Below are 16,652 nucleotides of genomic sequence, written 5' to 3'. Positions count from 1 at the left end.
GGGCTCCTAGGAGTTGAGAATAGCCCACTTCAGTTCAGATCAGCCTAAGCAGCAGGTGGAAGCCCCATAGGCACCAGCATTTCTGAATCTTCCCAAGGAATGAAGTGCCCACTGCAGGCTGCCTTTGACTGAGGGCAACAGCATAGGGCCTCATGGAAAACATGCCTCTTGAATTAGGTCTAGAATCTGGAGGATGGGTAGCAAAGGCCTAGAAGTCTGAAACTACAATGAGGAAGTGGGGTGCTGTAGTCTTTTACTAGAGAGGACAAACAGGCAACTCCAACCCCCTGGTCCCACTTATAAACCCCAACCACAGCCTTGCACAGTGTCCTTGGGGGCCTATCTCAGGAGTGACACTGAGAGAGAGTGGGGCCCAAGCTGATTATCTCTTCTGCTCTCCTGACCCAATGCCCCACAGTGGAGGAGGGCACTCTCCATCCTTTCTTCCCAATGTTTCTTATGCCCTGATCCAGGTTCCTCCCTGAGCTGTTCCATCCCACACTGCCACCGAGCTTTGAACTTCAACCACTGGGTGATCCCAGGGGCCTGCTGCCTGTGAGAGTTGGTCAGCTGACTGGAAGCAGGATCAGCCTGCCCCAGTGACCCTCTAGATGGCTTGGCATTCCTTACAGAGGTCTAGTGGCGTTTAGGCAGTATACAGACCCCTGGCTGGTGGCTAGTTCCATTGATTGGCATAGCTAGTTGATTATATACTTTTTCCCCCCTTGGGGACCTAGGGAAATAAATGTTGAAACAATTCTTGTTTCAGCAGTTAATCATGCACTTTTTTTCCCTGCTTGGGGACTTAGGGAAATAAATGTTGAGGCAATTCTTGATTCAATAGCAGGCCCTGAAATGGTTGGAACTAGACAGATGGAGCAAGCTCAGGATTTGGAAATGGCTCCCAGGTTTGAGCCTACGCCCTGCCAGTTATTAGCTCTCTGACCCTGGGAAAATCATATTGTCTCAGTGAGCTTCAATATCTTCACTGAAAAATGGGAAGAAAAATAAAATTTGGTTCACCTCATGTGGAGCAAATGCCATACCTGCTTTCTCAGCCAGTTCTGGTGCTCTGAGCAGAAGGATGATACTGGGACCCTCTGAGAGAGTTCAAGGGCTCAGGACTCACCTTTAACAGGTGAGTTTACACATAAAACCTGTGCTGATTTTAAGTAGGGAAGTATTTTGGGAAACAGCAAGATGGATGGAAGTAGGAGTAAACACAGGTAATCAAGAAATGAATGAATGTGAACATTAGATGGTCTTGGAAGTAAACTAAGTGGCCTCATTTTACAGATTCTGTTATCTAGACGGAAACACTGTGAGGCCGGAGGGTATTACTGAGGAAGTAGGAGTATCAAGCAGGACTGGAGCAGGCCGCCTTCTTCAGGAATGGAAAACCTGTTTGTTCCCCCATATGATGTGTGAAGGACTCACCCCTCACCAGCCATGCTGAAGTCACCCCTACTCTTCCCCACTGCCCAAGGAGACATTTTCCAAAATTATTAGGCTGTTCTGGTTCTTTTACCTTTTTTTACACATTTTATAGTCATCTTGTTAATATATGTGTGTGTGTGTGTGTGTGCGCGCGCACGCTAGAATTTTTATTAGAATTGCATTGAATCTATAGATCAAAATGCCTTCCTGTTATTTTTTTTTTTTTTTCTCCAAGGATAAACTGTCCTATCCCCATAAAGCAAAACCCCCAGCCAGTGGGGATGAGCCCCAGGAGGTCAGTGAGCCCAGGCCAGCTTCTGTGGGAAGGAAGGCTGTGCCTCTATCCCCAGAGTAGCCCTTGCTTCTCTGGGCTAAACCTTCCCATCCCAGCTGCCTTGTGGCTAACTGTGCCTGGGCATAGATGATTGTCTCTAAGGCACCTCCCCAGCCCCCTGCTTATTGCTTAGATAAGAAGAGGTGCCCTGGAAAGCTGGCCCACAGGAAGGAGCATTCTTCTCAGTTGATTTTGCTTTTAAACCCTCAGTCACTTCCTGATGGCAAGTCACCAATAGGTGACTAGATGCCCTGCCTTGTGGACAGACTGTTGGGTGGGGCTGGCAGGTGGGAAGAAGGGGAGCAAGTCTTATTAAGTGCCTGAACAAGCAAGTCCTAAATCCTCAGCCCCATCCCCAACCACCGCCTCCGTGTGACTTTAGATCCAGGTCTACACCAGGCTGGAGTACTCAGTCATCATTGGGGACATTGGTTCGCTTTGGGGTAGGTGTCCTATATTGCAAAAGAAACTAGGCCATTGACTTTCCTTCTTCAGGGATGGAAAACCTGTTCCCCAACTTGACGTATGCATGACCATCTTGTGGAGAGCGGTCCCACCCAGCTGAGGCCCAGTCCTGGCTGGTGCCCAAAACCTTTAGTCTGGCAAATGCCAGGCCTTCTTGCCTCAGCGGGTGAGGCCCCAGGGATGGTGTCCACACCAGGGTGTGTTGCAGATCCATGACATCAGCTTGATAATAACTTAGTTGCACCATTCTAGTGACCACCAGGGCAGCTCCTATCCCCACCTCCTGAGTTATCTCCGCCTAGCTCCAGGCCTCTGATGTCCTAGTCACTGGCAGTGGGATGGGTCATGGCACCTTTTTTTCACTGAAAAGCAGTACAGAGACCTGCAGTGCCCTGTTCTTCCTGATCCTGTTTCTCGGGAATAGGCCCATTCTCAGGAATGTGGGAGAATGAATCAAGAAAGGACTGGTCATGGTGGCATATATACACAATGGAGTTACTCAGCCATAGAGAAGAATGAAATGATGGTATTTACTGGTGAATGGGTGGAAATGGAGACTAAGTGAAATAAGCCAGACTCAGAAAGCCAAAGGTCAAATTTTTTCATTGATATGTGGAAGTTAGTCCAAAATAAGGAGGGGAAAAAAAAAGAGAGAAAAAAAGGGAAAAGTAGGGGTGGGGGTGGCCATCAATAAAGAAGGAAGACTGGTGGGCTGGATGAAGGTGATTGAGGGGAATGGAGAAAAGACAGGATATGGGAAGAACAGAGGAATCTAACCTAACTTTTCTGTGTATTTACATGAATATACCACAGTGAATCTTACCATTGTATATATCCACAGGACACTAATCAAAAAGAAAAAAAAAATCTAAAAGCAGAAAGATAGTAGAGTAGAGGGAAGGGAACAGGGAGAGGAAAAAAAGGACTGGTTTAGGGAAGAAGATGAGGCCAGCTCACGGTGTGACCAGCACCCTGTGCATCCCTTCTGAGGAGGAGGAGGAAGAGGAGAGCACAGGTGGGTTCCTTCTGCATGAAAAAGTCATGATATCTCATGTGTCATGGCATTCAGTGCCTCCAAAGCCATCTCCTGAACTCTTCATGCCGCTGGATATAGTCTACATTTATAGGTGAGGACACCATAGTTCAGGCAGATGAAATCAATGGAAAGAGAGTAGAGCTGGTACTGGCCCCTCCCTGATTCCTATCTGCTGGACAGCCAGGGTGGGAACAGTGAGCTCATCTGGCCTCCTTTTTCACACAGGGAGAAGAGCTGTTCCAGCCTGTGAGCTCCCTCGCCAGGCATGATTCTGCTCTACCTTCTTTACCCTTAGTGCTACCCCCACATGGAGTGGTGCTATGGCCTCTGTCCTCCATGTCCTCTTGGCCAGGCTTAGGGAGCTATGGTAGCTATGAAGAAAAGAGGAGTGTGTCCAGCAGGCGGCAGCAGGGCTGGCAGTTTGCAAGCCAAAGCAACCTGGCATTGAGCACCATGCTCTTCTCCTAGTGTTTTGTGGGGTGGGTGGGCCTCTCCCTGTACCTCCCACCTTCTTGGAATGGCCAGTGTTGCCAGCCCGACTCTCAACTGTGAACCCTTTGGGATTCACCTCATAAACCTTTTTCTTTTTAAATTTAAATTGATGTTTTATACACACACACACACACACACACACACACACACATAGTGTTTAGGGAAAGGGAGCGGTTACTGGGGATTAAACTGAGGGGGGTTAACCACTGAGCCACATCTTCAGCCCTTTTAGTTAATTAGTTAATTGTTGTTATAGATGGACAGAATGCCTTTATTTTTTTTATTTTTAGGTGGTGCTGAGGATCAAACCCAGTACCTCACATGTGCTAGGCAAGTGCTCTACCCCTGAGCCACAACCCTCCTACCCTCTATACTCCTACCCTCTTTTCAAAACCCTCTGAAGAGGGTTTTGCCATGGGGTGCCAAGGAACCTCTGTCCACCCCCTTGGGCTGTGATGAGAGTCTACTGCACACAGTCAGTTCTTGTGCTTCAGTTAACCTGTTTCCTCTCTGCACAATCAGCCCAATGTGGGCTGCAGCTTTTGTTGCCCTGTACCTGTCCTCTGTCATGAGTGGGGCTAGAGTAGCCTTACTGGGGGACAACTGGAAGACAGTCTCCTCTGCCCATGAGTGGGGAAGCCAGTGGACTGCTTAAATGTTTCATTGACTATTAAGCCAACCATTTAACATTGTGTGAAAGGAAAGTGTTAAACAACTGCCAAGCATAAACGTTCCTCTGTGACCTTTTTCTTCCCAGCATCTCTCTTCTCTCCTGATCTTATATTTTTTCAGTCCTCACAGCCAGACATGGTTGCATTGTCCTGAGCCTGTCACCCCCTCTGGAAGGGTTGCAGGTAACCTGCTCTCACGTCCTTGCCTGAAGAGCATCCGGAGGGGTCTCCCTAAGACTGTTGCTCCTTAATACTGCCTGAAGCATTTGCTTATAGAAAGTTTTGTTCTGCTTTTTCCTGTTTTGTTGCAGTTTAATGGAATAATCTCCCCAGAGCAGGAGTACTGGGTCAAGGGGTTTGAATAGTCTTGAAAGAAACAGCCAGATCACCGCCTGGAGCAGTCTGCATGCCATTTGAGATGGTCACCTTTCCCCTGGTTTTTGTGGTTCTCTAGAGTCAGGCCATTGGCAGTAACCAGCAAGGTTTTGGGGCAGTTTTGTTTTGGTGGTGCTGAGAATTGAACCCAGGGCCTTGTGCATGTGAGGCAAGCATTCTACCAACTGAGCTATATCCCCAGCCTGAGGCTTTGTTATTTATTTACATTGGGGATGTGTTTCTGTTTCTTAGAAGCTCCTATGTCTTTGAACATTAAAAAGCCTTCTGTGGTCAGAGTCACTGATCTCTCTGGCCAGTACTTGGCCTCTAGAACCCTACAGTCTTATCCTTGGCCTCACCTTCCCTGGGGTTTGTTACTTTGTTTTCTCGCCTCTTTCTCCTCTCTCCTGGGCTCAAGTGATCTTCCTACCTCAGTCTCGCAGATAACTGGGATTGCACCACAGTGCTCAGAAAAACAAAGGATTATTCTGAACAAGCAACAGAAAATGCACATAAAAAAGAAATGGTGACAGTGATTATCTCTAAAAGTGATTTTTTACTTGATTTTCTATAAATTTCCAGATTTTCTAATGTAATCAGGATTCCAACCAACCAAGTGGACAAAAGAAAACACTTCTTCACAAGGTCCTGATCCTACAGACTACTCACTTGGCCAGAGTGCCTCAGGTCACTGCTGGAACCAGTTCTATCTGCTACATATTTCAGTGCCCTTTGGGGTCCAAGGGCCAGCCCATCCCCAACATCCTCACCAGCCCTGTCCCATGCACCCTGAGCTTCCTGCTCTCTCCTGTACCCACAGTGGCCCATACATAGACCATGACAGGGGAGGTGAGTGTGCAGTGACCTCAAGATTTGTGGGGAGAGAAGAGAGGCTAATGCCCAGTAGTAAAGACGGGAAGCATGAATGAGTGAAGTGGGCCAGACCCCAATGAGCCTATTTGACAGTTATGAGGTTGGGTCAGATACATAATTTCGAAGCTTTCTTCACTTCAGTAGTCTAGAATTCTACTTCTGGATTTTATAGTTTTCAGAGAACATCACCTTTCTCTAGCCACTTCCCTTCAGGGGCACATAGAAAGAGGTGATTGCCCCTGAGCCTTCCTGGCCAGCCCACATGTGGGGCCTCTGCAGCTGACCTTGAGGAAGACATCTTAGTGGTCACCATGCCTGCTCAGCACAGGACACCTAGGGAGGAAGCAGAGTTGAGGAAGTGGTTTCCTCCTTTTACAAAGAGACTCAGTAGAGCCACACACACTTGTAGTCCCAGCAACTCTGGAGGCTGAGGCAGAGGGATTGCAGCTTAAAGGTTAGCCTCAGCAACTTAGCAAGGCCCTATCTCAAAATAAAAAATAAAAAGGGCTGAGGATGTAACTCAGTGATCAAACATCCCTGGGTTCAATCTCTAGTACGGGGGGGGGGGGGGGGGTGGGGGGGGAAGAGACTCAGTAGAATAAGAACTTGGACATTGTCCTATTGCTTTGCCATAAAGACTGTGGAACTCACTCAGGAGTGGTTACTCCATCCCATACACATTCCTGTCCTCTGCGTCTGCAGGGCACAACTTCTTTGCTTGTGTCCTGCTGTCTTACTAAGTCATAAGAAGCTCTGTGAGCCCTACACTACCAGTAAAGCTCTTCCTCAAGTGTCCCCTGAATTCTTTTGTTCAGCCTTAGGCTGGCCTGTGCTGGGTGCTGGAGTTGGGTCTCCAGTAACTTGTAGGGCAGAGCCTGAAAGATGGACACGTAGCCACCCAAGACATGTATGGAGAGAGCAGGAGTCTCAGGGTGCACAGGAGAGGGCTGGTGAGGATGTTGGGGAGGGGCTGTACCCAGTGCTACAAGCTGGCCCTTGGACCCCAAAGGGCACTGAAATATGTAGCAGATAGAACTGGTTCCAACAGTGACCTGGGGCACTTTGTCCAAGTGAGTAGTCTGTAGGATCAGGACTTTGTGAAGAAGTGTTTTCTTTTGTCCACTTGGTTGGTTGGAATCCTGATTACATTAGAAACTCTGGAAATTTACAGAAAATCAAGTAAAAATCACCTTTTGAGATAATCACTGTCAGCATTTTGTTTTCCTGTACATTTTCTTTTACTTGTTCAGAATAATTCTTTGTGTTGCTGGGTGCTATGGTGTAATCCTAGTTATTTGTGAGACTGAGGCAGGAGGATCACTTGAGCCCAGCAGTTTGAGGCAAACCTGGACAAAACAGCAAAACCCATCTCAAAACAAAACAAAAAACTACCATCCTTTGCAAACGTTATTTTTAGTGGTTTTATAATGCTCCACCTAATGGCTACAGCTATTTGAGCACATCTTTATACATTTTATTTTCTTTTAGAGTATCCCTCTGAGGCATTCATGTAGTTGAGAATTCAAAAGGTATTAAAATTCTTCCTTCATTCCCAACTTCCCAGTTGGGTGACCATCTTTAGGGCCAGATTCTTGGATTCTTCTATAGGTCAGCTGTACAGGAATATGCAAACCCTCCTCCACGGCTTGTTTGTACACAGGATAGCATGTTACATTGTTCCTCACCTGGCTTTTCTCAATCTATAATATCATCCTAGCATTCACTCCACATAAGTTCATAAAGATTAGTCCAGTGTGGTGCACTCCTCTAAACCCAGCAACTTGGGAGACTGAGGCTGGAGTATCACAAGTTTGAAGCCAGTCTCAGCAACTTGGTGAGACCCTGTGTCAAAAATAAAAGGGGCTGGAGATTTGGTTTGGTGGTTAAGTGTCCCTGGGTTTAATCCTCAGTACAAAAAAAAAAAAAAAGTTTATAAAGCATAAAGTTGTCCCTTTGGCTATATGGCATTCTTTTGTTGGCATATAGCCAGAGTTTGCAAGGTATGTTCTTCTTCTATTAGGAAAGAGTTAACTCCAGGAAGAGGCTGTGGTGTCTACGTCCTCCAAAGCACCTAGCATAGGACCCAGGTTTGCTCTGTAGCCTTGGAACAGGGTAGGGGCCCTCTTCTGGCCTAGCTCTCTCCCACACTTTGCCTTCAGCTCTTTGAGAGCTGGGACTCTGGGGATCATCCCACATTTCCTGTGACACTTTGCCTACTCATTGCCTCAGGCATAGGAAGGGCCCTTGGTGTTGGATTGTTTTCTCTTCCCCTGGCTTCAGTCCAGGTTTGCTCCGCACCCAGCTCTGAACAGAAAGGGCTACAGAGATGAGTAAGATAAGCCAGGCTCCTGACTGGCCCAGTTTCCAGGTCTCATTAGTAACTGACACCAAGTTTGTGGGGATCACATAGATTGGGATGGCCGGTAGGGAGAAAGGAAGAAGGAGGCTTTTCTTTGGCTGGGCCTCAACTGCTGGTGGAGTGTCCTGAACAGCCTTGCCCATCGGTACACAGTATGCAGAAATAGGTATATCCATGCCACCCTGTAGGCCACACAAAGCCCACTTTCTATCTGCTACATGAGGGGTTTTGAGGGGCCTTGGCAGGTTATGCATGTGTGTGCTGGGTGGCTTATTCACTGATGGACACAAAGGTTTTTGTCTGTGGGCTGACCCATCCTGGGATGTGGGTCTGCCGTGTCCCTGTCCCAGCAGGTGGAGCCCTTTAGGTCTGAGAAGGGCCTTCTGGGGGCAGTAGTGTGGGTTTGGGAAGGTAATACTCCTAGGAGTTAAGACCTCTGACACTGCTCTGTCACCCCCCACATAACCTCTTGAGAGACAAATAGCCTTGTTTTCCATATGGGTGCCAGTGATCCTGCCCATGTCTCTAAAGCATTCGAAGCCAGGATTTGAACCCTGGAAATCCTGTTGCAAATGCAGGTCTTCAGCACCTCCTCCCCCAACAGCCTTATTCTGAAGTGGAGATAGCAGAACCAGCATTTGACTCCAGTAGCCCACAGAAGAATGACTTCCAGATGCCAGTGACTGCTGAGTGGGTGTGGGCAGCCACCTGGTTTGGCTGGCACCATGAGCTCATACCCTGCCCTGTCTCTAAGAGCAGTGGCAGTTCCAGCTGCTGTGAAGGGGAGCCCCCGGCCCCCAGCCAATAGCACCCTGGGCCGGCTCTGTGTGAACACTGTCTCGCTGTTTTGTTTGTTTCTTGACTTTCCTTTTTTTAATCTCAGTTCTGGTCTTTTTAGTTTTAAATTTTTAGTCATTCCATTTCCTCCTCTGTTAATTTGCTATGTTCTCCTTTACCTTTCTTTTAATAGTTAACATAGGGATGACAATATACATCCTTAATATGTCACAGCCTGAAAAGTAATAGTACTTTTACCATTTTCCATATAGTGCTAGGCCTCAGAATACTTAGACACTGTTTGCTGTTCTTTGTCTTTTGTGCTATTGTTTCTATATGTTAAATCCTGCAAATTTTTATTATGATTTTATACAGTCAGTATCCATTTAGATTTACTTACATAATTCCCCTCTCTGATGTTTTTCATTTCTTCCTGTAGGTCCTGCTTTTAACCTAAGCTTAATTCCTTCAGCCCAGAGTATCCCTTAGTATTTCTGGACTAACAGATCCTCTGATGACTAATACTTGTAACTTTTCTAGAGAAGTCTTTCTCTTGAAGGTTTTTTAACTAGTTTTAGAATTCTGTCGTGGCATTTTCTTTCCAGACTTCTAGATGTGGATCCGTTGTCTTAAGGTTTCCATACTTTAGGTTCAGAAGTCAGCTGTCAGTTTAATTTTGTCTTTGGACGTTGGGTATCTTTGTTTCTCTCTCTTGGTTTTTAGTAGTTTAGCAGTGATTTGCCTCCGAATGCTTTTTCTTTGGGATGCATGGTTTTCTTTATGGTTTGGTGATTAATTCTTTCATTAATCCTACACGATTTTTTCATTAATTCCGTAAACTTCTCAGTCATATCTCTGAAAGTTACTTCTGGTGCTCTAGAAATGTGTAGATCTTTTGTCATATTTCATATATCTCTTGTTTTTTCTCTATTTTCCAACTTTATTCCTCTGTGCCTCAGTCTGGATATTTTCTGGCATATCTTGAAGTTCTCTATTCTTTGTTTAGTTGTATCCAAACTGCTATTAAGCCTTTTTTTTAATTCAAATTTTTTGTTACAGTTTTCAGTTGTAGATTTTTCATTTGATTAATTTTTAGTTTCCAGAAGGTGTTTTTTTTTTTCCCCCCATAGATTTCATTAAATCGTGGATATTGTGTACAAAAAAGTCTAGGAATGATTTTAGGTTCTGGGTGATTTACTTTTCTCCAGAGAGGATGTTTTCTACCTTCTGACAGGGGGAGGTACCCTGCCCCCCTTTTAGGACCAATGGAGAAACATCCTCTCACCAACACCAACCCTGTCTGCCAAAGGGCAGGTGGTCACCAACTGTGTGGCACACAGCTATTTCATTTCAGCCTTTGGGAAGGGTGGTCTGTTTCAGTTTCACCCTGCTCTTAGGAAGGGGTGGATGTGTCAGGGTTTCTTGGCTACCCTAAAAGCATTTTTCTCTCTTCATCCCCATGAGATTGCAGGAAACTCAGCCTTTCATTCACTGCTTATAAATTGACAGATGGTTCAAGGGGAAAGAGGTTCGGACATCAGGCCCATGTTGCTGCACTTCCCTTATCTCTGGGTTTGCAGCCCTTGAAATCTTTGTTGTCTTGGTGCTTCTCCAAGGCTAATAAGCAGATGTTTCAAATATATCTGTTGTAAGATTTGTTGAATTGCTGTGGAAGGGTTTAAATCTTGGGCCTGTTTTAGAAAGACCAGATCACTGAGCAGAACCCAGTGCTTCTTTCCCAGAGATTTCTGCCCTTTGGCAGGAGGGCAGGGCAGTTAATTGGACTTTATGAATGGAAGACTCTTGATTGCCTCTCAAAGAATGAGTCAGGAGACGTCTTGAACCCAGCTTGGTCGAGCTGATCGTACCCAGTATAGCCTCCATTTGACAGATGTGGCAACTGAGGCCCAGGATGGGGCTGTCCCACAGAGATGGGGATGCAGGTGTCCTTGACAGCTTAACCAGTACTCAGCTCTAGGGGTGGAGGCGGGTGTTGAGCAGCAGGCTGCCTCTCCTGCTCTGGCCTCCATGTTTGTGCTGCTGGGTTCTCCCTCCCCCCTTCCAGCTGGTCTTCTGAAGCCATGGGCAGCAGAGTGGGGCTAGAGGCCTGGGTACTTGTCACTGCTGGACTTTTCTGCTACTGATTTCTCACAGAACCTTGGAACCAGTTTTTTCTTTCTTTCTTTCTTTTTTTTTTTTCTTAGTAATCCCTGCAGTTTTCTTCCCACACCCAGTTTCTCTTCCTCTTTTCTCCACACCCTGTTTTGGACAAAAGTCATTGCACCAAATCATGCCCCACTTTCTCAGCATGTGCCTCAGTGACTTGATGTTTACCCCTAGGCCTGAGGCAGGGTGGGGCATCCCTGCTCCTTGGAAGAAGCAGAGTATTATGTGGGGTGGACTTTGTCCATACAGGGCCATTGTCTCCTCTCACTCTCTGCACAGAGGTTCAGTGTAGCCCCAGGTCCTGAGCCCCTTGGACCTTCTGCATCTCCCACATAGAGATCCAAGTTCAGAGTATTGTCACTTGCTTGCTAGTGTGGCTGTGTGGCCTTAGCCATCAGCTACCTCGCCTCTGGCTTTGGAAAAGTTTGCCTTCCCTCCCGGGGTTGAGAGAGGCACCCTTGCCTGGCCCAGACAGAAGGCTTATAGGGGATGAAGTATGGGAGGCCTCCTTTGAGAAATGGTTTCCTTCCCAGGACCTTCTGAAGGGCCAGTGGTCAAGGACCTAGAAGAGGTAAAGAGGGTAGGGTGCTACTTCTGCACCTCCCAGGAACTAGTATATGTCCAGGTTTTTTCTTGCTTTATGAATCCCAGCAGCCCCAGGAACACTTACCTTACTGTCCTGCAGAATAATCAAGGACCCCCCTTCAGTCTGTGCATGTGTGTTTGGGGTTTGATGAGCCACAGAGCCAGAGAGGCCCCCAGTGAACTCCTGGAACAACCCACCCTCTTTGAGGAGACTGAGACGAGGACAAAAAATGACAGTGCTGGCCACAACTCCCTCTGTGATTCTGGCCTAGGGCGTCCTCCTCCTCACAAGACTTGTGGCCTGTCCTGGGAGCATTCTGAAGACTGGTGCAGCTCAGGTCTCAGGACTGTTCAAGCAGATTGTGGCTTGCCCAGCGTTGCATGTGCTCACGCCTGTTCCCACAGCCTTCACAGGCCATTCCCCACATTGTAGAGTGAGGGGTCAGCCTCGTGTATTTTGTGCCTTGGCCCTGTCCACCATAGCGTCAGGCCTAGATGTCACCTCCTCCTAGAATCCTTACACATTCACACTCCTCTGGAAATGCGGCTTGCACTTGTCACTCTACCTCACTGCCATGTGCCTTTGGCCCAATGCACCCAGACCCTGTCTACTAATGATTGAAGGACTATGTGACCTTGGCCCAGGAAACAATGGCTCTGAAGAGGGGGCCAGGCTTGGGGGTACTACTCTTTTAGGAGTAACTTAGCTCCAGAGCTCTGGCTGGAAGTCATGCTTAGCCTTGGTCTCAAGGTCTCATAGTGCTATCTCTGTTATGTGATCTCATGATAGTGATAGTGATAGTCTCTGCTTCTCGGTTCCCTTAACTGTCAAATGAGATAATCCCAGAGACAAAGCTAGTGACTGCTCACCAACATCCTGGCCCAGCTCTGGAGAACACTCCTCCTACAGGCAGGCAGGGCCTTTGCAGAGCAGCCAGTCCAGCTGCTGAATGACACATGAGGGGCTGAGGGACCTGCCCCAATGATGCTTCAATCCTGATTTCCCTCTTCACCTGGTCATCTCTAGGGATCATAGGAAATCCAGGAAGTAGACAGCCTGCATGGGTCTGTCACATTTTGACTTGCAAGTCGGGTGAGGTCAGTGAGGCTGTCTCACACTTGTCTCAGCTGCTTTTTCTCTCTAATCTTGTAGGGAGCTCAGGCTGCGGAATTATGTCCCAGAGGATGAGGACCTGAAGAGAAGGAGGGTGCCCCAGGCCAAACCAGTGGCAGGTAGGTGAGCGTCCTCTCTCCAGCTCCGCACTGTGATACTGTCCTTAGCAGGTGTTGCCCTCCTTTAAAGGATAATAGGCAGTTCCAGGCAGGAGTTGGGCCTCCAGAGTCCTCTGTTGCCTACTAGGGACCTGTGGGAGGGCCCAGAGGGGTTGCAGATTCTTGGGACTCCTGGGATGAGAAGTAGAAGTGGCCCTGGGTGCTTGGATATAGCAGGCAGGTGATGAGTCCTGTGAGCCCTGAGGAGGGGCCGACCATCAGGCATCCTAGCAGCGGGCCAGCCGCTCAGAGGATGGGAACAGCCCAGCACAGCAACCAGGAGCTTCTGGCCATCCACATGCACATGCCACAGAGTGCCAGTCCTGCCTTGGAGTCAGATTTTATTCTTTATTTTTGTTATCAACTTTTCATTGTACAAGTAATGAATTAATAGATATAGTTATAAAAAGGTCAAGTATTTCCCATTCATTCACTTCAAGTCTGCTTCCCTCCCTACCTCCCTGAGCTCTAGACTCTTCCCAGGAGATTTGCTCCGTGATTTGGGGCCCTACATGTTGGGGCAGTGGCAGGGTCAGGGCAGGGAGCCAAAAGGCAGAACAGAAGAAAGCACAAGGAACTGACCCCATGCCTCAGGATCAGGAGGCCACTTCAGACTCCCATCGGTGGCTAGAGGATGGTGAGGCAGAAGAGCAGAGAGGCCATTTATGGGGCTTCTGATGATGGGTCTGGAGGCAGCCTACAGAGCCCATTGTTGTTAGTATGCTGACTTCTTTTCCCAGAGGGGACCATCCAGGGCCTACTTTGCTAGCAGCAGCTTGGTGGAGCCAGGGGTGTTTGTCAGCACACATATGAGACGGGATGGGAAGAAAAGCCACCCATGGCTCTGGCCAGGCCAAGATCCAGAGGACACCCTCAGAGTCCAGGAGCCCCGGGGTTATGGGGAAAGCAGGACCCTTCACAAAACCATACTTTCTACATATCCAGGCAGTCTGCCCACTCACAGTGGAGAGACTGAAGTCAAGATTAGCATCCGTGCTTCCTGATTGGAGATCTAGACCCTGATAATTCTAGCCAGCAGCCTCCTGCCTGCCCTTTCTCACCCCATGGTGATTGGCCTCGTCCTGGCAAGTCCAGACCACCCCTCTAGAGCTGCCTTTACAGGGCTTTACCTCTGGAGTGTTGGGGGCTCAGGGGAGAGGAGGGAGCAAGAAGCCTTTGTCTCCTCTGATGCATCCAGGCATCATGCTTGGTGACAGCGCCACTCCAACAGTCTCATCTTGTTGTCTTGCACCCTCTAGTGGAAGAGAAGGTGAAGGAGCAGCTGGAGGCTGCCAAGCCAGAGCCCGTCATTGAAGAAGTGGTGGGTGCCTGAAACCTTGCTGCTCCTGTGTCCCACTTTCCTTCCATCTGTCCCCCCTTCTTCCTCTTCATTTCTTTTTTCCCTTTCCATAACCCAACTCTCCTTGTCCCCACTACTTCCTCCTTTCCTTTTTTCCATTTCTCTAACTCTAGACCCCATCTTCCCTCTCCCCCTGGGATTGCGTGAGCCTCCAACCCTGATGAGTGTCTCCTCCCTCCCCAGGACCTGGCCAATCTGGCACCCCGGAAGCCTGACTGGTGAGTGTTGTTCGTACAGCCTGGTACAGACCCACTGTGGGACCTTGGTGCTGGGCCTTGCCCTTGGGCTGAGCCCTGCCTACCCTCCCAACAGGGGGCAGACTGTGCAGACACAGCCACACAAGATAATTAGTTTGAAATAAGTACTAAGAAGCAAGAATCATGGGAAAGATCATTAAATTAAAGAGGGTCTTAGGTAGGGGAGCAGAAGTCCCCTCAGGAAGCTGTTCTGAATGGGTAAGAGCCCACCCTGCTCCAAAAGGTGCCATTTGAGCAAAGCCAATCTTCCCATTCAGGAGACTACCGGGTAGAGGGGATGGAAAGAAGAGCAGACACAGGTGTCTTACCCCTGTTTCCCTCTGGCCCTACTTTCCTCATCTGTGAAATGGGATGCTCATCCTTCATGCCTCCCAGCCTCTTCAGCCATCTCACCCAGCTGAGAAAGAGGGTGAGGGAGGGTGCTATGAGCCAAGAGGTTTGTGTCTCACTTTGCCGTGGGTCAGAGGTAGGGGCTGTACCCTCACCTGCAGTTCTGAGCAGCTTGGTTCTGTATCAAGTACTGCATCATCTGTGGGAATTTGGAGATTTTAATTTGATGAAACAAAAGCCTAAGGGCTGTGTCCTAGGAAACCCAGAGTACAAGAGAGCAGGCTGAGTTCGGGTTAGGAGTCGGTCACCTGCGGCTGGGCGCGGAGCAGGGCCCACAGCAGCCAGAGCAAGTCACTTCTTGATGGCAACCACAGGACCTAGAGGATCCCTAAGGAAACATCCACCCTTGGCTCCATCCCACGTCACTAGTCCCCCCACATCAGTGGGACAGAGAATGATGAGTAAATGAGTTTCTGAGGCACAGGAAGGAACAGAAGGGAACATCTTGGTCTGCTCTCCAGGGAAGTCCCCTCAGGCAACTGAGTGTGATTCCTTATGCCAGAGAGCTGCAGTAGGGGTGAGGGCCCAGAGCCACACCAGCCTGTCATCAGCCTCCCTGCTTTCTCACCTCCTGCTCCAGGGACCTCAAGAGAGACGTGGCCAAGAAGCTGGAAAAGCTTGAAAAGCGTACCCAGAGGGCCATCGCCGAGCTGATCCGTAAGTGCAGCCCTGGCAGGCCAGGTCCTACCCTCTGGGTGGCAGCCCAAGCACAGGAGCCTTTACCCCTGCCTATCTTCCCTTCCTCCAGGTGAGAGGCTGAAAGGCCAGGAGGACAACCTGGCTTCTGCAGTGGATGCCACCACTGAACAAGAGGCCTGTGATTCTGACTGAGGTGTGCCTCGTACCCCATCTGCCCACCAGGTGTCCTGTAGGTGGATGCTCTTGGGCAGGAGTGGGGGCTGGGTTACCATCACATCCAGGTCTTCCTCAGAACTGATCAGCCCCATCGAGTCCAAACCTCCATGGGATGTCGCCAGCTCCTTGTCTCCTGAGGGTTCCTACCACTGGAATAGGACAGAGCCAGCAACTGCTGTGGGACGTGCCTATGTTTGTACATATGTATGTATTCTAAACTTTTAGAAAATGTCTGTAAATAGAGACAAGTAAAACCCTTCTGTATGGTAGAAACTGTCAAATGTTTCTTGCGTCCTATGGTACTGTGGGTTTGGGCTCTTAATATATGGTGGCCTCAGAGGTGGCACTTGATATGAATTACCCCTGTGTCCAGCTGTGTCCTCTCTTATGGAGAGGGCTACATGAGAAAGACCTGGGGTTGACCTTGTGGGTCCAAGGCCTGGCCCAGCCTATGGTCAGTGGTGTCTTCTTAAAACCCCTGGATGACAGAGACAGGGTCTGAGAGTTCTCCTAAGACTTCCCACAGGCCGAGGCCTTGCAATAGTTTGCAGTATGGCTGGAGAGGCTCCCTCCCTAATTCTCTATAGATCCCTTCAAAGTATGAGAAAGAGAAGGATGAGATTGAGCCCTATAAATTTCCATGCAGGGCCACTCCATGTTTAAGGCCCAGCAATAATTTCCCTTACTCTGCCCAGCCCTCAGCAGCTTTTCTCCCTGCTCTAACAAAGCTAAACCGTGGCTCCCTAGGACAGGGCCCTATATGAGTGAGAAGGTCCATTCTTCTAGGGACTGTGATGTGGTAGGCTGGGTTCAGGTGTGATCTTGGGCCCTGAGGTCTTGGCTTGAGGGCTGTTGCCACTGCTGGGAGCTCTTAGTTAGAACTGCCTGGCCGCATCAGCTCAGACTCCAGGTACCAGTGGCCAACTGAAACTACCTCACCTCTAGGGT

At 48.7% G+C, this 16,652-nt stretch overlaps 1 protein-coding gene across 2 annotated transcripts in view; it reads left to right on the top strand.

Annotated features, from left to right (window-relative positions):
• Positions 1-15,977, top strand: part of Ccdc12 (coiled-coil domain containing 12) — a 48,046-nt gene extending 32,069 nt beyond the window's left edge. For both annotated transcript variants that reach the window (XM_027932437.3, XM_071600489.1), the window contains 5 exons: positions 12,724-12,803; positions 14,102-14,163; positions 14,386-14,420; positions 15,430-15,506; positions 15,598-15,977. In XM_027932437.3, the coding sequence (XP_027788238.1) occupies positions 12,724-12,803; positions 14,102-14,163; positions 14,386-14,420; positions 15,430-15,506; positions 15,598-15,680 (337 nt within the window). In that variant the 3' untranslated portion in view covers positions 15,681-15,977. The remainder of the gene's footprint in view (positions 1-12,723; positions 12,804-14,101; positions 14,164-14,385; positions 14,421-15,429; positions 15,507-15,597) is intronic.
• Positions 15,978-16,652: the final 675 nt, after the last annotated feature.

The sequence above is a fragment of the Marmota flaviventris genome, chromosome 1 (genome assembly GCF_047511675.1).
Source record: "Marmota flaviventris isolate mMarFla1 chromosome 1, mMarFla1.hap1, whole genome shotgun sequence".
Taxonomy (NCBI): domain Eukaryota; kingdom Metazoa; phylum Chordata; class Mammalia; order Rodentia; family Sciuridae; genus Marmota; species Marmota flaviventris.
Note: the sequence above shows the minus strand (reverse complement) of the source record. Positions and strands in the feature narration are given on the sequence as shown.